The 17923-nt window shown below is 43.5% G+C and overlaps 1 protein-coding gene across 4 annotated transcripts in view; it reads left to right on the plus strand.

The window, feature by feature from the left end:
• Positions 1-17923, plus strand: part of LOC135547069 (serine/threonine-protein phosphatase 2A regulatory subunit B'' subunit beta-like) — a 62505-nt gene that overhangs the window by 33564 nt on the left and 11018 nt on the right. For all 4 annotated transcript variants that reach the window (XM_064975682.1, XM_064975683.1, XM_064975684.1 and 1 more), the window contains 3 exons: positions 8092-8277; positions 8911-9014; positions 14915-15017. In XM_064975682.1, the coding sequence (XP_064831754.1) occupies positions 8092-8277; positions 8911-9014; positions 14915-15017 (393 nt within the window). The remainder of the gene's footprint in view (positions 1-8091; positions 8278-8910; positions 9015-14914; positions 15018-17923) is intronic.

A 17923-nucleotide genomic window follows, 5' to 3' on the forward strand; every position in this document is an offset into this window, starting at 1 on the left:
ACTTTACGCTCTATACTTGTTGTATTCGGCGCATGTGACAAATAAAATGTTATTTTATTTGTTTAATGCCAGTAGCAGGTCATTTGTAAAACTAGAAAAGAGTAGAGTGTCTAGAGAAGCTACCATTAAAAAAACTGAGTTCTATTAGATATCTCTGAATCCACAATATGGAAGAGTTTGAAAAGCCATAACACAACAACCGGTTATGGTCAATAATATCAAAGGTTGCACTGAAATCTAACAGTACAGCTCCCACAATATTATTATCAATTTCTTTCAACCAGTCATCAGTCATTTGTGTCAGTGCAGTACATATTGTGTGCCCTTCTCTATAAGCATGCTGAAAGTCTGTTCATTTGTTTACAGAGAAATTGCATTGTATTTGGTCAAACAATTATCCTCTAAAAGTTTGCCAAGAGCTGGCAGCAGGCTTATAGGTCTGCTTTTAGAACCAGTGAAGGCCACTTTACCACTCTTGGGTAGTGGAATTACTATGGCTTCCCTCCAAGCTCAGATTAAAGATATGACAGATAGGAGTGGCATTAGGAGTCAGATACCATCCTCAGTAGCTTTCCTTCTAAGTTGTCAATGTCAGGAGGTTTGTCAATATTTATCGATAACAAAACATTTTCCACTTCCCCCACACTAACTTAAAAAAATTCAAACTTGCAATGCTTTTATTTTTTTAAATGCATGAATACAATGGCTCACTGTTCATTGCTGGCTTTTCATGCCTACGTTTGCCCACATTGCCAATGAAGTAATCATAAAAATAATTGGCAACATCAAATGGTTTTGTGATGAATAAGCCATCTGATTCGATAAAAGAATGAGTTGAATTTGTCTTTCTGCCCATAATTTAATTTAAAGTACTCAAGTCCCCCCCCCCCCCTGTCATTCTTTATATAATTGATATTGGCTTCAAAATATAGTTATTATTATTTTCTTTTTTAGTCACATAATTTCTCAATTTGCAGTAAGTCAGCCAGTCAGATGTGCAGCCATACTTATTAGCCACTCCTTTTACCCCTTTCAACCATACCGTTTTAACATTTCTCATCAATCCATGGAGCCTTACGTTCTAACAGTTAGTTTCTTAACAGGTGCATGTTCGTCAATAATTGGAAGAAGCAATTTCATAAATTCATCAAGTGCAGCGTCTGGATTTCATCACCCACATAAGTCACAGCAAAATCATTTGTATGATCTCTTATACAGTATTTTAGGCCCAGCTTTTGGAACCTTGGCTTTCCTGGCTATAGCCACAATATTGTGATAACTGCATCCAATGGGTACGGATACAGCTTTAAAAGAACAAATGTGATTAATACATGTGGATGATCTTGTTCCTGTAGTGTTTGTAAACACCTTGGTAGGTTGCTTTAATAACCTGAACCAGATTACAGGCACTGGTTACAGTGAGAAGCTTCCTTGAGCGGACAGCTTGATGAAAACCAGGCAATATTCAGGTCCCCAAGAAAGTCGACCTCTATTTTTACGTCACTTATACTATCAAGCATTTCACACACATTATTTATATGCTGACTGTTAGCACTTGGTGACCTATAGCAGCACCCCAAAGGAAAGGGCTTCAGATGTGCCAAGTGAACTGGCAACCACAACACTTAAATGTTACTTGACATAAGATATTCTCTAAGCATTTCAGGGATATAGCTCTGAAATAAAACGGTATCACCTCCAACCATAATTGTTTGTGTCTTCTATAGATGTTATATCCTTGTATTGCTTCTGCTGTACCATCAAAATAATTATCTCGGTGAGTTCAGAAATAGCTAATTGTCTGATGTTAGGAAGTTATTGATTTCATGAACCTTATTTCTAAGGCTACATGTATTAATATGTGCTATTTTCAGCCCTTTTCCTGGGTAGCTTATCAGAGATGAAAAAGAGCAAACAAAGCAAGATAAAAAAAAAATATACATTCAGCATTGCATTAGTCAATTGGGGTGTGTGCGCGCGTGTGTGTGTGCTACGAAACCATATGCTTAGCTCTTTCATCCCTTCCAGGTGGGAAGGGTGGAGAATGAGCCTGTCATAGCGGAGGTAAGCAATGTCCCCACGTGCTCTGTCAGCTTTCATCGCTGGGATAAGTTCTTTCCTCTTCTGGCGTACAGCTTCAGGATGTACTTATTGAGGAAAATATACGTTCCTCTCAAGTTTTTGGCTCTTTCCAGAACAGCTACCTTGTCCTTGAACCTCAGGTACTTGACCACTATGGCCCTGGGCCTGTCACCTGGGCCGGTGGTGGGTTTTCCAGTCCTGTGGGCGCGCTCTACTTCAATCTTCCTGTGGTCCATCTTCAATTTCTTATGAACTCAGCAAAAAAAGAAACGTCCCCTTTTCAGGACTCTGTCTTTCAAAGATAAATCGTAAAAATCCAAATAACTTCACAGATCTTCGTTGTAAAGGGTTTAAACACTGTTTCCCATGCTTGTTCAATGAACCATAAACAATTAATGAACATGCACCTGTGGAAAGGTCGTTAAGACACTAACGGCTTATAGACGGTAGGCAATTAAGGTTGCATTTATGAAAACTTAGGACACTAAAGAGGCCTTTCTACTGACTGTAAAACACCAAAAGGAAGATGCCCAGGGTCCCTGCTCTTCTGCGTGAATGTGCCTTAGGCATGCTGCAAGGAGGCATGAGGACTGCAGATGTGGCCAGGGCAATAAATTGCAATTTCCATGCTGCGAGACGCCTAAGACAGTGCTACAGGGAGACAGGACGGACAGCATATTGTCCTCGCAGTGGCAGACCACGTGTAACAACACCTGCACAAGGTCGGTACATCTGAACATCGCACCTACTGGACAGGTACAGGATGGCAACATCAACTTCCCGAGCTACATCAGGAACACACAATCCCTCCATCAGTGCTCAGACTGTCCTCAATAGGCTGAGAGAGGCTAGACTGAGGAATTTTAGGCCTGTTGTAAGCAGGTCCTCACCAGACATCACCGGCAACAATGTTTCCTATGGGCACAAACCCACCGTCGCTGGACCAGACAGGACTGGCAAAAATGTCTCTTCTCTGACGAGTCGCGGTTTTGTCTCACTAGGAGTGATGGTCAGATTCGCGTTTATCGTCGAAGGAATGAGCGTTACGCAAAGGCCTGTACTCTGGAGCGGGATCGAGGTGGAGGGTGGTCTGGGGCGGTGTGTCACAGCATCATCAGACTCGTGGTACCCTTCCTGCAGGCTCATCCTGACATGACCCTCCAGCATGACAATGTCACCAGCCGTACTGCTCGTTCTGTGTGTGATTTCCTGCAGCCCGGATCTCAATCCCATTGAGCACTTCTGGGACCTGTTGGATCGGAGGGTGAGGGTTAGGGCCATTCCCCCCAGAAATGTCCGGGAACTTGCAGGTGCCTTGGTTTCACAGCAAGAACTGGCAAATCTGGTGCAGTCCATGAGGAGGAGATGCACTGCAGTACTTAATGCAGCTGGTGGCCACACCAAATACTGACTGTTACTTTGATTTTGACCCCCCCCCCCCCTTTGTTCAGGGACACATTATTCAATTTCTGTTAGTCACAGGTCTGTGGAACTTGTTCAGTTTGTCTCAGTTATTGAATCTTGTTATGTTCATACAAATATTTACACATGTTAAGTTTGCTGAAAATAAACGCGGTTGGCAGTGAGAGAACGGTTCCTTTTTTTGCTGAGTTTAGAGTTCCTGTTCTGTAGTCAGGTCGTCTATGCGAACTGCGACGCCAAATAGCTCCTCAGACCCGGCCTTGGTCGGCAGGATCACTGGACAGATGCAGCCATCACCATGCTTGAAAATATGAAGGGTGGTAATCAGTGATGTGTTCAGATCACAATATTCATTTCTGTCACAATTTTTGCAGTTTTACTTTAGTGCCCTATTGCAAACAAGATGCATGTTTTGGAATACATGCATGCATGCAGACGGACGGACGGACGGGCAAAAAAGTATTTAGTCAGCCACCAATTGTGCAAGTTCTCCAACTTAAAAAGATGAGGCCTGTAATTTTCATCATTGGTACAATTCAACTATGACCGACAAAATGGAAGAAAAAAATTCCAGAAAATCACATTGTAGGATTTTAAATGAATTTATTTGCAAATTATGGTGGAAAATAATTATTTGGTCACCTACAAACAAAGATTTCTGGCTCTCACCGACCTGTAACTTCTTCTTTAAGAGGCTCCTCTGTCCTCCACTTGTTACCTGTATTAATGGCACCTGTTTGAACTTATCAGTATAAAAGACACCTGATAATCTCCCTCGATCTGGGCCTCCAAGCAAGGTCTCACCCTGTGGGGTCAAAATGATCATAAGAACGGTGAGCAAAAATCCCAGAACCACACGGGGGAACCTAGTGAATGACCTGCTGTGACCAAAGTAACAAAGCCAACCATCAGCAAGGGCATTGAAGATGAAACGTGGCTGGGTCTTTCAGCATGACAATGATCCCAAACACACCGCCCAGGCAACGACGGAGTGGCCTCGTAAGAAGCATTTCAAGGTCCTGGAGTGGCCTAGCCAGTCTCCAGATCTCAACCCCATAGAGAATCTTTGGAGGGAGTTGAAAGTCCGTATTGCCCAGCAACAGCCCCAAAACATCACTGCTCTAGAGGAGATCTGCATGGAGGAATGGGCCAAAATACCAGCAACAGTGTGAAAACCTTGTGAAGACTTACAGAAAACGTTTGACCTCTGTCATTGCCAACAAAGGGTATATAACAACGTATTGAGAAACTTTTGTTATTGACCAAATACTTATTTTCCACCATAATGTGCAAATAAATTCATAAAAAAATCCTACAATGTGATTTTCTGGAGGAAAAATTCTCATTTTGTCTGTCATAGTTGAAGTGTACCTATGATGAAAATTACAGGATTATCTTTTTAAGTGGGAGAACATGCACAATTGATGGCTGACTAAATACTTTTGCCCCACTGTATATTGTCTTAAGATTTAAAGGTAGACTCAGCGAAATGACGTTGCCAGCAGCAATGATGGAGGTCTTGAGATGAGCGAGAGATGCAACATTTCGCTCTCACACAGTTACACACAGTACCTGCCCATGTGCACGGTTTCGCTTCACGCTGTGTAGAGCGTGGTAGCCAGGGCACTAAAACAGCAGAGAAGTTGAGTTTTGTGCTTCAATGTTCTTAGTTGTTACAAAAATTGACCCACTATGCTATTCACTTTCTGTGGCTGTCATATCTCGCTGAGTCTACCTTTTAAAGTAAATCTTCAAAGGTAGTTTTTTTTCAGGTTAATTTTATGTATGGTGATTTACAGTGCATTTGGGAATTATTCAGACCCCTTGACTTTTTCCACATTTTGTTATATTAGACTTATTCAAAAAAAGTTTTTTTTTTAAATGTCATCTTCGTCAATCAACACACAATACCTCATAATGACAAAGCTAAAACAGATGACATTTTAGAAAATGTTTTAAAAATCTACACTGAAATTTCACGTTTACATAAGTATTCAGACCCTTTACTCAGTACTTTATTGAAGCACCTTTGGCAGCAATTACAGCCTCGAGTCTTCTTGGGTATGACACTAGAAGCTTGGCACACCTTTATTTGGGGAGTTTCTCCCAATCTCCTCTGCAGATCCTCTCAAGCTCTGTCAGGTTGGATAGGGAGCATTGCTGCACAGCTATTTTCAGGTCTCTCCAGAGATGTTCGGTCTGGTTCAAGTCTGGGCTCTGGCTGGGCCATGTATTCATCTCTCTATCTCTACACACACACGTGAATGAAATATTCTTATTAAATACTTTTTTCTTTACATAGTTGAATGTGCTGACAACAAAATCACACAAAAATGATCCATGGTAATCAAATTTATCAACCCATGGAGGTCTGTATTTGGAGTCACACTCAAAATTAAAGTGGAAAACCACACTACAGGCTGATCCAACTTTGATGTAATGTCCTTAAAACATGTAAAAATAAGGCTCAGTAGTGTGTGGCCTCCACGTGCCTGTATGACCTCCCTACAATGCCTGGGCATGCTCCTGATGAGGTGGAGGATGGTCTCCTGAGGGATCTCCTCCCAGACCTGGACTAAAGCATCCGCCAACTCCTGGACAGTCTGTGGTGCAACGTGGCGTTGGTGGATGGAGCAAGACATGATGTCCCAGATGTGCTCAATTGGATTCAGGTCTGGGGAACGGGGGCGGGCCAGTCCATAGCATCAATGCCTTCCTCTTGCAGGAACTGCTGACACACTCCAGCCCACATGAGGTCTAGCATTGTCTTGCATTAGGAGGAACCCAGGGCCAACCGCACCAGCATATGGTCTCACAAGGGGTCTGAGGATCTCATCTCGGTACCTAATGGCAGTCAGGCTACCTCTGGCGAGCACATGGAGGGCTGTGCGGCTCCCCAAAGAAATGCCACCCCACACCATGACTGACCCACCGCCAAATCGTTCATGCTGGAGGATGTTGCAGGCAGCAGAACGTTCTCCACGGCGTCTCCAGGCTCTGTCACTTGTGCTCAGTGTGAACCTGCTTTCATCTGTGAAGAGCACAGGGCGCCAGTGGCGAATTTGCCAATCTTGGTGTTCTCTGGCAAATGCCAAACGTCCTGCACGGTGTTGGGCTGTCAGTACAACCCCCACCTGTGGACGTCGGGCCCGCATACCACCCTCATGGAGTCTGTTTCTGACCGTTTGAGCAGACACATGCACATTTGTGGCCTGCTGGAGGTCATTTTGCAGGGCTCTGGCAGTGCTCCTCCATGCACAAAGGCGGAGGTAGCGGTCCTGCTGCTGGTTTGTTGCCCTCCTACGGCCTCCTCCACGTCTCCTGATGTACTGGCCTGTCTCCTGGTAGCGCCTCCATGCTCTGGACACTACGCTGACAGACACATCAAACCTTCTTGCCACAGCTCGCATTGATGTGCCATCCTGGATGAGCTGCACTACCTGAGCCACTTGTGTGGGTTGTAGACTCCGTCTCATGCTACCACTAGAGTGAAAGCACCGCCAGCATTCAAAATTGACCAAAACATCAGCCAGGAAGCATAGGAACGCTCTCATCCAATGTGTAATTAGTATCTTCACCATTGTTAAAGGGATATTCAATTTTTGCATTTTTATTTTCTTTCTACAAATAGGTGCCCTTCTTTGCGAGGCACTAGAGAACCTCCCTGGTCTTTGGTTTGAAATTCACTGTTTGACTGCGGGACCTTGGAGATAATTATATGTGTGGGGGTACAGAGATCGGGTAATCATTTAAAAAAAAAAAAAAACATGTTAAACACACAGTGAGTCCATGCAACTTATTATGTGACTTGTTAAGCACATTTTTACTCCTGAACTTATTTAGGCTTGCCATAACAAAGGGGTTCAATACTAATTTCAGCTTTTCATTTTAAATAATTAATTTAAAAATAATTAATTAAAACATAATTGACATTATGGGGTGTAGTGTGTAGGCCAGTGACACAAATTCTAAATTCAGGCTGTAACATAACATTTGGAAAAAGTCAATGGGTGTGAGTACTTTCTGATGGCACTGTGCCTCTCTTGTCAGGAGATAATTAATTAATTGGATCAACCATCTCTAGAGCATTTTCACTTACCATTCTGTATGTTGATATCAGGTCATGCAGTAGGCTGTATTTTACAGCTTTGCATTTGAAATGAACATGGATCACTGCTGTCAATTATTCTTGGATCGTAGCATACATTATTCAATGCTTTCATTCAGATAATTTGATACATAATTCCATTCATCTGTTGCTTTTTCGATGTAGACTTGTGTGTAGAAGTCTATCCTGCTGGTTGGCGCCTGCCAGAATGTCTCTTAGTGTAAATGGTGTGTTTTGAACATTCCAACATCACTTGACACATCTTTATTGAAAGCCATTAGTTAATTGGTTGAAGGGAGGGGGGGAGTCGTTTCCCTAATGGGGCAGATGGAGGCGGGGCCGGTGGTGCATTACTTTATTGGGACTAGGTAGCCTTTGCTTACTTTAGCCAGCACTAGTGTCGTTGGGTCCTAAATGTTAGATACTGTTAGCCACTGATGCTAACACAGGCTATTTCTGTCCTGTCTGTTTCTCCTCAGGCCCAGGTGAAGAGCGAGGCGCCTGTTCCCACGGCGCTGAGTGAAAGCATTCCAAAGTTCTACTTTCCGCGGGGGCGGCCCAAAGCCAACCTCAACATTGACGGCCTCATTGCTAAGATCGAGAAAATATTTTCCCAATTCCCCAATGAAAGGGCCACCATTGAGGACATGGGGAAGGTTGCCAAGGTGAGAAGGTGATTTGTAGTGCCGAGGCTCTGTAGCCACCCAGCAAATTTGTTTTCATTAGTGCAATTAGCCCCTGGCTTTAGTTAAGGTTTGCAGCGCAGACTTGGTTTTTCTCTCTCTCTTAACCCATGAAAATATTATTTCTGACCCCCCCCCAGGTATGTGACCGCTGACCTGTGGGGGAACCTGAGTTGAGAAAGAAACATCAGCCAGGTTACCTCAGGGAGGTCTTTGGGGGGAAACACCACTTATCTGTGGGATATGGGCACTTTTTTATTGACATTTTCAATCCAAATCGAATCCTCTTCAGGTCAAAGCCAGTCAGCCCAGGAAATTGCTGTGTCACGTTTTGACGGCTGGATTAAATGTTTTTAGTTGGAATTAGAGCAGAGTGACTGGCAGCTGTTAAGGTGGAGAGAGAAAATCAAAAAAGCACTGTAAAACAAAATAACATTTAGTTCACCCTGATGGAGGACAATGTTGAACATTTAAGCGTGTAGCTGGACAATATTTAGTTTGACACAGTTCTATTACGTGTGAGCTGTAAAGGATAGTTAAGTGAACTGACATTCAACTGCACAGAAGAGGACACTCGTCTAAATCCCTTATTTCTCCCTTCTTATCCCCCTCCAGGCGTGCGAGTGTCCACTCTACTGGAAAGCCCCATTGTTCAATTCGGCTGGAGGCGATAGGACGGGCTTCGTGTCCGTTCACAAGTTTGTGGCCATGTGGAGAAAGTAAGACAATGGCTCTTGTACCCAGCCAGCCGACCCCACAGAGCTACTCTCACAACCCATAGTCTCTCGTAAACTACCACCAATAGCCACATGTGATGGCCAAAGCTTAAGCAAAGAGTACACAGTAACTGGTCTTCCAATAATGTTTTTTTTTTCATAGCAAATAAAACGGTTGAAAAACAAACACATGAAATGTTTACATGTACAGTGCATTCGGAAAGTATTCAGACCACTCAACTTTTTCTACATTTTGTTAGGTTACAGCCTTGTTCTAAAATGTATTATATTGTTTGTTTTCCATCAATCTACACACAATACCCCATAATGACAAAGAAAAAAATGGTTTTAGAAATGTTTAATTTATCAAAATAATAACAAATTATATTACATTTACATAAGTATTCAAACCCTTTACTCAGTACTTTGTTGAAGCACCTTTGGCAGCCATTACAGCCTCGAGTCTTCCTGGATATGACGTTACACCTGTATGAAAAACATCCCCACAGCATGATGCTGCCCACCACCATGTTTCACAGTAGGGATGGTGCCAGGATCCCTCCACACGTAGCGCTTGGCTTTCAGGCCAAAGAGTTGAATCTTGCTTTTATTCAGACCATAGAATCTTGTTTCTCCTGGTCGGAGAGTATTTAGGTGCCTTTTGGCAAACTCCAAGCGGATTGTCATGTGCCTTTTTACTGAGGAGTGGCTTCCGTGTTGCAACTCTACGTAAAGGCCTGATTGGTTGAGTGCTGCAGAGATGGTTGTCCTCTCATCTCCACAGAGGAATTCTAGAGTTTTGTCATAGTGCCATTTGTCATCATGTCCATCAATTGAATTTACCACAGGTGGACTCCAATCATGTTGTAGAAACTTCTCAAGGATGATCAATGGAAACCAGATGCACCTGAGCTCAATTTCAAGTCTCAGCAAAGGGTCTGAATACTTATGTAAATAAGGTATTTCTGTTGTTTTTTTTAATACATTTGCTAAAATTGACAAACTGTTTTCGCTTTGTCATTTATGGGGTATTGTGTGTAGATTGAAGATTTTTATTTATTTTTCCATTTTGGAGTAAGGCTGTAACGTAACAAAATGTGACCCGATTCAGGATACTAGGCGTATGTCGCAAGTGAATTGTTTGAACGTAGAAAAATGGGTATTTATCAAAATGTGTTTTTTGGCAGAATTGCCTTCTCAAACATGTGAACTTTCATGTGCCTTAATATCAAACTTGTATGCCATCTCTAAATACGAATAAAATTGTTAAATTACGAGCCTAGTTGGTTTAGTCACAGTAAAAGTCAGCAACCTTCCCGCTAGCCATGATTGGCTGAGATAAGGAGTAAGCTGGACATGCCAAGAGAAGAGTTTGGATTGGTCTGCCTATTGGAGCGGGTCAGTATGTCTAGGTAATTGTGTTGAATGCAGCTTTTATTTTTTATATATCGAGTAGTAAAACTGCATAAATCTAATGTCAAGTTAAAGTGTACTGTTAACTAGCTTACGGTAGCTGGCTGCCTCGCTAGCTACCATTGTGTATGCTCTCCATTTTCTGGGGGACCAGGTTTTGAAATCAGTGGAATTTGAGTATGATAGCTAAGGAGATGGAGAAAACACCAGTCTGGATTACATCTTCAAACTAAGGGCAACCATACATTGCATCAGACAGGATTCGCATCCAACCATGATGTATACGGGTAAGACAGTCTAGCTAGCTACATTTTCAGATATTACATGTTTCTAATTTTGACAGAAAATGTTTCATTTCAAGTGTGCTGTTAGCTAGCTAATGTTAGCTGTCTGGGTCGCTAGCTAACTTTGTGTATGATCTTATTATTTGTATATCAGACACATTTGCTTGTATATCAGACACTTAGCCATAGAACTGGTTGGTTAGCTACCTGCAGATTCATGCAGGGTAGTAACATCATGTGTTGTGATTATGGAATAAAATTTAAAGAACTTCCTTGGACTCTATGTAAACTGGAAACTACATATCCTGAGGCTGCATTTATTGTAGCTGGTGATTTTAACAAAGCTAATCTGAAATCAAGGCTCCCTAAAAAAAAATCAGCATATCGAATGCGCGACCCGTGCTGGCAGCATTCTTGATCATTGCTACTCTAACTTCCACAACGCATACAAAGCCCTCCTTTTGGCAAATCTGACCATGACTGAATTTGGATGCTCCCAGCCTATAGACAGAAACTAAAACAGGAAATGCTCAGGTCTGTTCAAAGCTGGTCCAACCAATCTGATTCCACGCTTCAAGATTGTTTCTATCACGTGGACTGGGATATGTTCCGCAAGTGCATTGGTGGTGATGTACCCACGGTGACTATTAAAACCTTCCCCAACCAGAGACCGTGGATTGATGGCAGCATTCGCGCAAAACTGAAAGCGCGAACCACTGCTTTTAGTCATGGCAAGGCAACCCGGAAACATGACCCAATACAAACAATGTAGCTATTCCCTCCGCAAAGCAATCAAACAAGCTAAGCGTCAGTATAGAGACAAAGTAGAGTCGCAATTCAACGGCTCAGACACGAGACGTATGTGGCAGGGTCTACAGTCAATCACGGATTACAAAAAGAAAACCGTCCCCGTTGCGGACCAGGATGTCTTGCTCCCAGACGGACTAAACAACTTCTTTGCTCGCTTTGAGGACAATACAGTGCCAATGACACAGCCCGCTACCAAAACCTGCGGGCTCTCCTTCACCGCAGCCAGTATGAGTAAAACATTTAAACGTGTTAACCCTCGCAAGGCTGCCGGCCCAGGCGGCATCCCTAGCCGCGTCCTGAGAGCATGCGCAGACCAGCTGGCTGGTGTGTTTACGGACATATTCAATTAATCCCTATCCCAGTCTGCTGTTCCCACATGCTTCAAGAGGGCCACCCTTGTTCCTGTTCCCAAGAAAGCTAAGGTAACTGAGCTAAACGACTATCGCCCCGTAGCACTGACTTCCGTCATCATGAAGTGCTTGGAGAGACTAGTCAAGGATCATATCACCTCCACCCTACCTGACAACAGAGACCCACTCCAATTTGCTTACCGCCCCAATAGGTCCACAGACAGACAACACAATCACACTGCCCTAACCCATCTGGACAAGAGGAATACCTATGTGAGAATGCTGTTCATTGATTACAGTTCAGCATTTAACACCATAGTACCCTCCAAGCTCGCCATTAAGCTTGAATCACTGGGTCTTGACCCTGCCCTATGCAACTGGGCCCTGGACTTTCTGACGGGCCGGCCCCAGATGGTGAGGGTAGGAAACAACATCTCCACAAGGGTGCGTTCTCAGCCCTCTCCTGTACTCCCTGTTCACCCATCACTGTGTGGCCATGCACGCCTTCCAACTCAACCATCAAGTTGGTAGACAACACTACAGTGGTAGGCTTGATTACCAGCAACGCCGAGATGGCCTACAGGAAGGAGGTGAGGGCCCTCTGAGTGTGGTGTCAGGAAAATAACCTCACACTCAACGTAAACAAAACAAAGGGGATTATTGTGGACTTCAGGAAACAGCAGAGGGAGCACCCCATCTGTGGAAAGGTTTAAGTTCGTCGGCGTACACATCATGGACCAACTGAAATGGTCCACTCACACAGACAGCGTGGTGAAGAAGGTGCATCAGTGCCTCTTCAACCTCAGGAGGCTGAAGAAATTTGGCTTGTCACCGAAAACACTCACAAACCTTTACAGATGCACAATTGACAGCATCAGGTCGGGTTGTATCACCGCCTGGTATGGCAACTGCTCCGCACCCAACTGTAAGGCTCTCCAGAGAGTAGTGAGGTCTGCACAACGCATCACCGGGGGCCAACTACCTGCCCTCCAGGACACCTACATCACCCGATGTCACAGGAAGGCCAAAAAGATCATCAAGGACAACAACCACCCGATCCACTGCCTGTTCACCCGCTATCATCCAGAAGGCGAGGCCAGTACAGGTGCATCATAGCTGGGACCGAGAGACTGAAAAACAGCTTCTATCAGACTGTTGAACTGCCATCACTAACATTGACTGGCTGCTGCCAACATGCTGACTCAAATCTCAAGCCACTTTAATAATTAAAAATTGGATATAATAAATGTATTACAGTTCAGTCACTTTAAACAATGCCACTTTATATAATGTTTACTGCATCTTTCCTATGCCGCACGGCCATCGCTCATCCATATATTTATATGTACATATTCTTATTCATCCTTTACGTGTGTGTGTGTGTGTGTGTGTGTGTGTGTGTGTGTGTGTGTGTGTGTGTGTGTGTGTGTGTGTGTGTGTGTGTGTGTGTGTGTGTGTGTGTGTGTGTGTATATATATATAAGGTAGTTGTTGTGAAATTGTTAAATTACTGCACGGTCACACATTTCGCTACACTCGCATTAACATCTACTAACCATGTGTATGTGACCAATAAAATTGAATTTGATGGTCCATTGTTTAGCTAGCTAGCTAGCTAGATACATGTCTTTAAAAAAAACTGTCATGTCACTGCACTGTTGATAGACCAACTAGCTGGTAAATTCGCTCTGGATATCTACTCTGATTTTAGACCAAGGGTAAGATAGTCTAGCTAGCTTCATTTTCAGATATTACGCGTGTCTAATTTTGACAAAGTATTTTCATTTCAAGTTAGTTAGGGAGCAAGCCAACAGTACACTAACGTTACGTTATGCGTTGGGATTCATTGTCTATCTAGCTACATTTCTTAACAAAATAATCTTGTTTTAGCGTGCCAGAGTGCAGAATAACTGATGAATTGTTGAATGCTCACCACCCGTTGCATATGTCCGGTGTCAGTAAACATCAACAAAGCGTAATTCAATTGTTGCCAGCAGCACAGTTAGTCACCAATGCTCTGGATAACATAACAGCCTAACCAGCTCTGCTAGGGTGAGTAACATGGTCAGAGTGGGGTGTTCTCTCATTATGTGTCGAAGTAGCTAGCCAATGTTAGCCAGTTAGCTTGGGTGCTTGACTGTAGTTGTGAGGTCACAGCTTTCAGATCAACCCTACTTATTGGCCAGAGCGTCCAGTGTGTGCACTCAGAACGCGAAACGCTCTGTATTTACGAAAGGACAATCTGACAGCACAGTTGCAGTCACCAACGCTCTGGATAACATAACAGCCTAACCAGCTCTGCTATGGCGAGTAATGTTCAGTGAGCTGTTCTCTCTCCCTTAGATGTCTGGAAGTAGCTGGCAAGTTAGTACAGAACGCTCGGCTCAACCCTTAAAGAGATGGGTGGGGCTACGGCTTAAGAGGGTGTGAACAATGCTGAATGGGTGTAGACAGTGAAGGGTTCTTCATAGTAGAACCAAAACATTGAAATACGGTTTTCTCAAAAGTGAATTTACAAATTGATCAACTTTCAAAGCAGAATTACTTTCCCATCCATTCCTCAAATGGAGTGTATGACATACCATTTTGTAGTTCTGAGTCTCTACTTTTATCCAATGTAAAAAACAGAATTTCAAATGTTGCTGCATAAGACCGAATCCAGGTGGTGTCACAAATGTGGAAAAAGTACATGGGTTTGAATACTTTCCGAAGGCACTGTGTTTCTCTTGGGTAAAGTAAGATGTACTGTACTCTACTGGACTGTTCTCTTGGTTGTGTGTTGTAAGCGTACTGTTTTAATAATGTGTGAGTCTCTAGAGAATTGGAGTGGAATGGCCTCTGACATTACCTCATGGCTCTGAGGGGGTTCAAAAAAGAAAGTTCCATTATGTCATCATCACTGCTGTAACACTCTGAGCCTGACCCAGCGTCATTTCAGAATCCTAATTTCAGAATGTATTAACCCGCACTGAAGTGTTCTCTGATGGAGAGAAAAAATAGGGAGAGAGCGAAACCCTGAAACCATATGTTCCCTCTTTCCTTCCCAGAATGCTGCAGACCTGTCATGACGACGTGTCTAAGTTTGTACACCTCTTGGCCAAACCTGGCTGTAATTACCTGGAACAAGAGGACTTTATTCCATTCCTGCAGGTACAGGAACACCACACACACAGCCCCCCTGTGGAGAGCGAGTGGGATTCTAGTTTGGGGAGAAGTGCTGGGCAGCGGTGTATTATTAGGAAGAGAAGCAAGTAGGGGGTTCTTTGGGGCGGGACAGGGGGAGAGGGGTATTTTGGGCCAGTGGTAGAGTTAACATGAGGACTTCATTCCATTCAGTGGCGTTTTATACTGAACAGAAATATAAACCAACATTTAAGGTGTAGGTCCCATGAGCTGAAATAAGAGATCCCAGAAATGTTCCCTACACACAAAAAGCATAATTTGTTCACATTTTATGCACAAATTTGTTTACATCCCAGTTAGTGAGCATTTCTTCTTTACCACGATAATCCATCCACCTGGCAGGTGTGGCATATTAAGAAGCTGATTAAACTGCATGGTCATTACACAGGTGTACCTTGTGTTGGGGACAATAAAAGGCCACTCTAAAATGTGCAATTTTGTTGCACAACACAATGCCACAGATATCTCCGGTTTTGAGGAAGCATGCAATTATTATTATTATTTTTTTAACCTTTTTATTTAACTAGGCAAGTCCGTTAAGAACAAATTCTTGTTCAGAACAAACTGCCTTGTTCAGGGGCAGAACAACAGATTTTTACCTTGTCAGCTCAGGGATTTGATCTAGCAACCTTTCAGTTACTGGTCCAAAGCTCTAACCACTAGGTTACCTGCCGCAATTGGCATACTGACTGCTGGAATGTCCACCACAGCTGTTGCTAGAGAATTGAATGTTAATTTCTCTACCATAAGCTGACTTCAATATCGTTTTAGAGAATTTGGTAGTACGTCCAACCCGTCCTCAACACCACAGATGATATAGAACCAGGCCAGGACCTCCACATCCAGCTTCTTCACCTGCAGGATCGTCTGAGACCAGCCAACCGGGCAGCTAGTGAAACTGTGGGTTTGCACAACTAAAGAATTTCTGCACAAACTGTCAAACTGCTGCAGGGAAACTAATCTGCGTGCTCGTCGTCTTCATCGTTGTCTTGACTTGACTGCAGTTTCGCGTTGGAACCGATTTCAGTGGGCAAATGCTCAGCTTCGATGGCCACTGGCACATCCCAGTTTCAACTGTACCGGGCAGATGGCAGTGTGTGGGCGAACGGTATGCTGATGTCAATGTTGTGAACAGCGTGCCCCATGGTGGAGGTGGGGGTATGGGCAGGCATAAGCTACGGACAACCAACACAATTGCATTTTATTGATGACAATTTGAATGCACAGAAATACCTTGACGAGATCCTGAGGCCCATTGCCGTGCCATTCATCCGCCGCCATCACCTCATGTTTAAGCATGATAATGCACGGCTCCATGTTGCAAGAATCTGTACACAATTCCTGGAAGCTGAAAATGTCCCAGTTCTTCCATAGCCTGCATACTCAGACATAATCACCAATTGAGCATGTTTGGGATGCTCTGTATTAACTTCGGAAAGCCATTGAAGAGGAGCGGGACAACATTACACAGGCCACAATCAACAGCTTGATCAATTATATTCAAAGGACATGTCTCTCTGCATGAGGCAAATGGTGTTCACACTAGATACTGACTGGTTTTCTGATCCACGCCCCTACCTTTTTTTAACTATCTGTGACCAAAAGATGCATATCTGTAATCACAGTCATGTGAAATCCATAGATTAGGGCCTAATGAATTCATTTCAATTGACCGATCTCCTTATATGAACTGTAACTTAGTAAAATATTTTAAATTGTTGCAGTCTGTCTGCCAGGGTTTCCGGGGTTAGCCTGTCTGCAAGGGATTTTTGGCACCTGACAAGTGACCATGAACCAAAAATCTCAAATTTGAGCTCATCAGAACAAAGGACAGATTTCTAGTGTTCTAATGTGCATTGCTCGTGTTTCTTGGCCCAAGCAAGTCTCTTCTTATTGGTGTCCTTTAGTTGTGGTTTCTTTGCAACAAATCGACCATGAAGGCCTGATTCAGGCAATGATGGACTGTCGTTTCTCTTTGCTTATTTGAGCTGTTCTTGCCATAATATGGACTTGGTCTTTTACCAAATAGAGCTATTTTCTGTATACCAACCCTATCTTGTCACAACACAGCTGATTGTCTCAAATGCATTAAGGCACACCTGTTAATTGAAATCCAATCCAGATGACTACCTCATGAAGCTGGTTGAGAGAATGCCAAGAGGGTGAAAAGTTGTCAGCAAGGCAAAGAATGGGTACTTTGAAGAATCTCAAATATAAAAGTATTTGATCACTTACCAACCAGTAAGAATTCCGTCTCTCACAGACCTGTTTGTTTTTCTTTAAGAAGCCCTCCTGTTCTCCACTCATTACCTGTATAGAAGACACCTGTCCACACACTCAATCAAACAGACTCCAAACTCTCCACAATGGTCAAGACCAGAGAGCTGTGTAAGGACATCAGGGATAAAATTGTAGACCTGCACAAGGCTGGGATGGGCTACAGGACAATAGGCAAGCAGCTTGGTGAGAAGGCAACAACTGTTGGCGCAATTATTAGAAAATGGAAGAAGTTCAAGATGACGATCAATCACCCTCGGTCTGGGGCTCCATGCAAGATCTCACCTCGTGGGGCATCAATTATCACAAGGAAGGTGAGGGATAATCCCAGAACTACACTGCAGGACCTGTTCAATGACCTGAAGAGAGCTGGGACCACAGTCTCAAAGAAAAACACTACGCCCGTCATGGATTAAAATCCTGCAGTGCACGCAAGATCCCCCTGCTCAAGCCAGCGCATGTCCAGGCCCGTCTGAAGTTTGCCAATGACCATCTGGATGATCCAGAGGAGGAATGGGAAAAGGTCATGTGGTCTGATGAGACAAAAATTTAGTTTTTTGGTCTAAACTCCACTCGCCGTGTTTGGAGGAAGGAGG

Source organism: Oncorhynchus masou, chromosome 10 (genome assembly GCF_036934945.1).
Source record: "Oncorhynchus masou masou isolate Uvic2021 chromosome 10, UVic_Omas_1.1, whole genome shotgun sequence".
Taxonomy (NCBI): domain Eukaryota; kingdom Metazoa; phylum Chordata; class Actinopteri; order Salmoniformes; family Salmonidae; genus Oncorhynchus; species Oncorhynchus masou.